Below are 6,421 nucleotides of genomic sequence, written 5' to 3'. Positions count from 1 at the left end.
GCTCCCCGCGGCTGTCCCGAAAAAGCACTTTTGGGGGAGGCAGGGCGGGTGGGTTGCTGCTTTTTTTTTTTTTTCCCCCTTCTTTTTTTTCCCTTTTTTTTTTTTTCCTCTTCTTTTTTTTTTTTTTTTTTTTTCTTTTTTTTCAGCTCGGCTATCTGCAAAGACCGCATGCAACACACACAAGCTCTACGCGGGGCGGCGGGCGGGGACGCGCCCCTCACCGGGCGGCGCGCAACAGGTCGGCGGCGGCCCCGCCGCTCCCCGCCGCCTGCCCCGGCCCCGGCCAACCCCCCCGCGGCCCCGGCGGCGGCTCGCCCCCCTCCCCGGCCGTACGTCCCCACCGGCAGCCCTCTCGGCGGGCGCCGGGGCTCTGCGCCGGCATCCCCCGGCCGCGGGTCATAGGGCGGCGGCGTAGGCTGCGGGGTAAGGGTCCAGCTGGGGCTTGCCCATGCCCGGCAGGAGGATGTAGGCCAGCGGCGGCTGCAGCCCCGGGCCGGGCCAGGCGCTGCAGTTGCAGGGGATCATGTAGCCCGGGTTACCGGGCGACGGGTGCGAGTGCGTGTGCCCCCCGGCGGCGGCGGCGGCGGCGGCGGCGGCCGCGGCGGCCCCGTGGAAGGCGCCCGCCCCGCCGGCGCCGGGGTAGCCCAGGGAGGAGGCGTAGGGCAGCCCCGAGCCCGAGGAAGAGGAGGAGGAGGAGATCTCGGCCATTTTGGAGCCCAGGTCCAGCAGGGAGTAGGGGCTGCTGGCGGCGGCGGCGGCGGCCGCGGCGGCGGCGGCGGCGGCCGACTGGGGGAAGAAGACGCGGGCGGCGGCGGCGGCGGCGGCGGCCGCCGCCTTCTCGGGGTTGGCCAGCAGCGACTCGGGCACCAGCCCGCCCGCCGCGCCGCCGTGCAGCCCGCCCGCCTTCAGCCCGTGCGGGTGCTCGTGGTCCGCCACGCCGCCCAGCCCGTAGGGCACGGGGAAGGCGAACTTGTCCTTCTTGAGCAGCGTCTTGGGCTTCCGCCGGGGCCGGTACTTGTAGTCGGGGTGCTCCTTCATGTGCATGGCCCGCAGCCGCTTGGCCTCGTCGATGAAGGGCCGCTTCTCCGACTCGGTCAGCAGCTTCCACTCGGCGCCCAGGCGCTTGCTGATCTCCGAGTTGTGCATCTTGGGGTTCTCCTGGGCCATCTTCCGCCGCTGCGCCCGCGACCACACCATGAAGGCGTTCATCGGCCTCTTGACGTGATCCACCGGCTTGGACATGGTGTCCCCCCGCCGCCCCGGCGAGCCGCCGCCCGCCCCGCGCTGGCGGCCGCCTCCTCCGGGCGCCTCTCCCGCCGCCGCCGCCTCCTCCTCCTCCTCCTCCTCGCCCCCACCGCGCTCCGCTCCTCCAAAAGCAATCTCGGCGGGTGCCCCGGCGCGGCGGCACCGGCTCCGGCGGCTGCGGGGCGGCGGCCCCCGGCGGCCCCGCTCCGGGTGCGGGGCGCTGCCGAGCGGCGGCGGCGGCGGCGCCTCCCCGTCAGGGCGCTGCGGCGGGCGGGACGGGCGCCGCTCCCCGCCTGGGCCGCGGAGCCTCTCTCCGCGCCGCCGACCTCCGGGCCAGGGCTCTTCCTCGGGGCTCCCCGCAAGCGGCGGCGGCCGGAGTCCGGGCGGGTCCGCGGGGAAGGTCTCGACGGCGAGGGCGGGCGCCGGCGGCAGGCGAGCGGCGGCGGGGCGCGGGGGGGGGTTTCCTCGCTTCGCTGCGGGCGCGGTGCTCCTCGGCGGTCTCCGGTGCGGCGGCGAGCCCCGGCCGGGGCGGCGGTCAGAGCCCGCCCGGAGCCATCGCCGCCCGCGGAGCTCGGGGGGCAGCCGGCCGCGGTGCGGGGCCGGGCGGGACGGGGGTCCGGGGCGGCTCAGGCGCTGCGGGGAGGCCCCGGGGGTGCGGGCCGCCCCGCTCACAGCCGCCCCGCTCCGCCCGCGGGGGCGCGGCGAGCAGCCCGCTCTTCGCACATACTCGCCGGTCGCAAGCGGCCGCCGGGCGCCGCGGCCTCCTGGTTGCCGCCGCCGAACAAACTTGGCCAAGTTTCGGGCGGGCTGCGGGGCGCTCCGCCTGCCGCGCGGCTCCCCCTTCTCCGGCAGCCGCCAGGTCTCTCTGGGTTTTCTTGGCCGCCGACTCGGAGGGGCGGCGGGGCGGGCGGGAGCGGCGGGGGGCGGAGGGAGGAGGAGGAGGCGGCGGCGGAGGAGGCGGCGGGAGGCGGAGGGGTGTGTGTGTGTGTGTGGGGGGGGAGTTGTTCCTAATTAGAATGCTCCGCGGCCCGCGCCCGGCGGGCAGCCGACCCGCTTATAAAGTCCGCGGTGGAGGTTTGCAGCCGGCGCAGTCGCCCCCTCCTCTCGCCCCGGCGGCGGCGGCGGCGGCAGGTAACCGCGCGCGCTCTGCATGCCTCCGCGCCGCGCGCCGCCCTATATGTTTGCATGCGGCCTGCCCCGCGCCGCGCGCCGCGCGGGAGGGCATGGGCGGGGCCTCCGCGCCGGAGGGGCGGGGCTTCGGGTTAACCACGCCCCCTTCGGCGGGTCGGCAGGACGGGGAGGGGCCGGGCGCGGCGCGCATGCGCGCCGCGCCCGGCCCCGCCCCTCCCCGTCCCTGCCCCGCGCGCTGCCCGGGACCGCGGGGAACCGGGCGCGGGGGGGCGGGGGGGAGGGGGGGAGGTGCGCGCTCGCCCGGTGCCAAAAAAGCGGAGCGTTTTCATATGTTTTGGGCTTTTCCCTGCGGAGGGCCGGTGCGGCGGCAGGGCCCGCCGCCTCGGAGAGCATCCCCACGCCCCCGCTCCCCGCGCATCCAGCGGGCGCCCCGAAAGGAAGCCCGCGCGTGGTATTTTTTTGGCCGCACGGCACGGCGCTTCACGCTCCCCGGCGTCCGGCTGTGTTCCTCAGCGGCTGCCTGTCAGTCAGGGTGAACTTGCTCGCCTTGTTTGTACTCCGGCGGGTCGGTTTTGACTTAGCCCTGTGGTATGTGGAAGCGCCGTCTCCAACACGCCATTAACTCCTTCCCGTGCTGGCAGCGGGATGGGCTCTGCCCGGGGCAGCTCCGCCGCCCTCCGGTTTTCAAGGAAAAGCCGGAGCCGGGCTTCCCCGGGGCGGGATGCAGGAGCGGGGCGGCACCCCCCCCCCCCCTCCCCGGGAGCGCCACCGAGCCCCCCACCGGACCCACCCCGGGGGCGGCGGGGACATCTCCGGGGGGGGGGGGGGGGTTGTCCGGCCGCCACAGGGACTTGTTTTCCACGCCGCCCGCCGTCGCCTCTCCCCGGAGGCCCCGCTCCATCCTCCCGCCAGCCCCGGGCACCGTGCGGCGGCCTCCGCGGCTCCAGCCCCTGGGCTTCGCGCCTTCCTTACCGCCGCGACGCACCTCTGCCCGCCACCCGCACCCCAGCCTCCCGCACCCCCTGGGATGTCGGGACGTTTGGAAAGAAACCCACAACGGGCCACCCACCGGCGGGTGCCCGGTCCCGCGGCAGCCTGTCCCGGCCGGAGTGCTCCGTGCAACACCCAGCAGCTCCTCTGCAAACCGCACCTTCTCCCGCTTCGTGTTTTACGACCCATTTACTACCAAAACGTAATTCTCTCAATCTCCAAAGCCACCTTGCCAACGTTTTGAACTCCTACAATCCATTTAGCCGTGGGGAAAAAAAAAAAAAAAAAGTTACCGTCGGTTGTCAAAACCGGGGAGATTAAGATATCTACCGGCGTTGAGGCTTAGCGGGGAAACGGTGTTTCTGGAAGGTGGGAGCCCTACCAAGAGGGGCTCAACCCGGTGCGGGTATCTCTGCCCCGGAGCTCGGGTTTGCAACCCGTCGGCCAACCATTTCCCGCTCCGAGATGAGCAGCCAGTATTTGCCACTGCGTAAAATCCTCTCGTTTGCTCAGGGAAGCGATTTCCTACTTCGCTCCTTCAAACGTAAGGTTATCGCGCTTGCCTTCTAAGAGGCGAGGACTAATCCCCTGGCTCTCTCCGCACAGATCCGATTCCGGCGTGATCGACCTCCCCGCGCGTCGTGGGTGCCAGCGGGAAAGCGCCCGGACTAATTCGGTTCACGGGGAGGCGAGAGCGCGGTTGCTACGTCCCCAGCCACCGCCGTGAGCAGGGTGAGAACCGGTAACATCTACCAGAGGGTTGCCCGGGGCGGGGGAGAAGCAGCAGCAGCCCCTCGCTGCTGCCACCAGCACGGCACCCCCGGCCCCGCTCCCGCCAGCGCCCCCGGAGCGCGGGGAGCAGCGCGGGGAGCGAGGGCTCAGCCCCCGAGTGGGCTCGGCTCCGGCGAGGCTCTGTCTCCGCTCTCCCCGCCAGCCACGGCTCCTTCCATCCCGTCCCCACGCCCCTCACTTGCGCCCTGCCACCCCTCGGTGCGAGAGCAAGGCGCGGCGTGGAGGGGCCCGCGACGCTCCTGTTGTCGCGACAGAGCCGCGTGGAGCACTCTGGGGATGTGCTCCAGGCGGGCACGTGGGTGAAGCCCCCGGCCGGAGGTTCCCGCACAAGGCGAACACCCCCACCCAGGACCCCTCTGCCCGTGGGCCGGTCGGTGGGTGCCGCCGCGCCGAGGCTGCCGCCGCTGCCCGGAGCCGCTGGGCTGCAGCTCCGCATCTGCAGGCGCGGCCATGGCACAGCCAGGTGCGGGCAGACCGGGCAGCTGTTCCACGGGAGCTGCGTGGGGAAGGGCTCTGAGCCACGGCCGCGGGCGTCGGCGGAGGCTCCGGGGAGGCTTCTAGGGCGAGGGGCCACCCTTTACCCTGCAGCCCTCCGGGGACAGCAGAACCACCAACTCGCAGGTGCCCACGGAGTCGCGGACAGGTGAGCTGAGCTTAAAAAGAAGCGCTCGCCTAACTTCCAGCAGAGAAGATGCCTCAACTCGTGCATTGCTGCTTTCCAAAGATGCCGCCATGTGCAAACCCGTGACTTCATCTGCGCGCGTTTCCGATTACGTTCAGCCCTCCAAATAGTGAAAACGGTAATAGAATTTATTGGTCAGAAATTAATGTACACGAATCCTTCACAGGCTGAAATCTAGAAATGGCGCGATACTGGCTCAAGGATGTTTTTCTAGTTGCAAAGGAAATACTATATTCGAAGGTCTCGTTTCCAAAGTGCTTCCAACCCCCACCCCCCGCACCTCCCGCTTGCGGTAACCGCTGGCTACTAAAACACACCCACGTGGTTATTTCAGCGATGCTTGTAGTTAAAGGGGGTCTGCCTCCCTCTAGTAATCTGCTTTTCAAGAGGCTTGCGCGAAGTGATGGAAACTCTTATCAGTTCCGCTCGGAGCAAGGTTGGACTCGGGTCAGGAGCGACCGGAGGGTCCCGGGTCTCCCCCCGGTTTGAGGCAGCCCCACGGCGGGAGTGGGTAGGGTGTCCCCCCGGTTTGAGGCAGCCCCACGGTGCGGGGGGGGGGGGCTGCTCTCACCGCGGGGAGATCCGCAGGCGCGGTGCGGCGCGGAGCGGCTGCCTGCACAGCGCACGGACACGGAGTCTCTCGGAGATCCTTCAAATCCCCGAACACAGAAAGCGAAGGCTTTATCGGAGTTTAGTTACTTATCTGGATTTTTGTTAAACCGCTACTGTGATCTCCGCGTAGTAGTGCGGGCGTGTTAATTGTTCTGATAATGTGTTGTTATCGATACAATAACAATACAATCGTGTATAATGTGATTTACTTGCCTTTGACCTGTCAATTCCTGACGCATGCAAATTCAAGGGCGCAATCTTTCCTTCTGCTATCGGGAGGAGGGGGGGAGGAGGGAGGGGGGAAAAAAAAAAAAACCAAACCAAAACCCAAACCCGAGCAGGATGCATTATCACACGGAGTCTAAACAAGAATTTCCAGAATGCAGGGTTGTATTCCACCAAGCGAGATCAAAGGGCTTTTAAAAATATTAAAGAGGGGTTTAGACTATCTTCTCGATACCCGTGTGTGACTTCGGCCAGGTCGCTTACATCTGCTGTCAGCAGTCACGACCCACTCCACACGCTGTCCGGTTCCTCGCATTCTGCCCAAACCGCACCTCACCTCTGGTGCACGCAGCTTGAAGGTGCTGCTCGTCTTTTTTTTTTTTTTTTTTTAAGCCGGCTTTAAACTGAGTTTCGAGGAAGCGACCTCCTTTCCTCCTAATTGTTACGTGAGCCTAATAATCAGCTGGCGAGTCCCAGAGACAAAAAGGAGGCGCAGAGCAGCGCTTCGCCCCACAGCCACCTCCTCCTCGCCGCACCTCCCTCCTGAAAACCCGGCTCACGGGGCTCGGCAGCCCCCGCCCCCGCTCCCCTGCATTTGCAGAGCCACATAGCGTTTGCACGGCTTGCTTTCGGACACTCAAGCGTTTCCCTGCACTAACTTGGGCAGCCGGCTTTTTTTTTTCATGTGCGCGTCGGGGATCGGCCACCGATTCCCCAGCCCGTGCGGGCTGTCCGAAGTTGCCG

General features: G+C 68.2%; 1 protein-coding gene across 1 annotated transcript; it reads right to left on the bottom strand.

Annotated features, from left to right (window-relative positions):
* Positions 1–396: 396 nt before the first annotated feature.
* SOX21 (SRY-box transcription factor 21) lies at positions 397–1,242 on the bottom strand. The gene has a single exon (XM_075727585.1). It carries the CDS (start codon positions 1,240–1,242, stop codon positions 397–399), a length of 846 nt encoding a protein of 281 aa, XP_075583700.1.
* Between the last annotated feature and the right edge of the window lie 5,179 nt (positions 1,243–6,421).

Source organism: Pelecanus crispus, chromosome 1, assembly GCF_030463565.1.
Source record: "Pelecanus crispus isolate bPelCri1 chromosome 1, bPelCri1.pri, whole genome shotgun sequence".
NCBI classification, from domain to species: domain Eukaryota; kingdom Metazoa; phylum Chordata; class Aves; order Pelecaniformes; family Pelecanidae; genus Pelecanus; species Pelecanus crispus.
The sequence above is the reverse complement of the archived record's forward strand: the minus strand, read 5'-3'. Positions and strand labels throughout refer to the sequence as shown.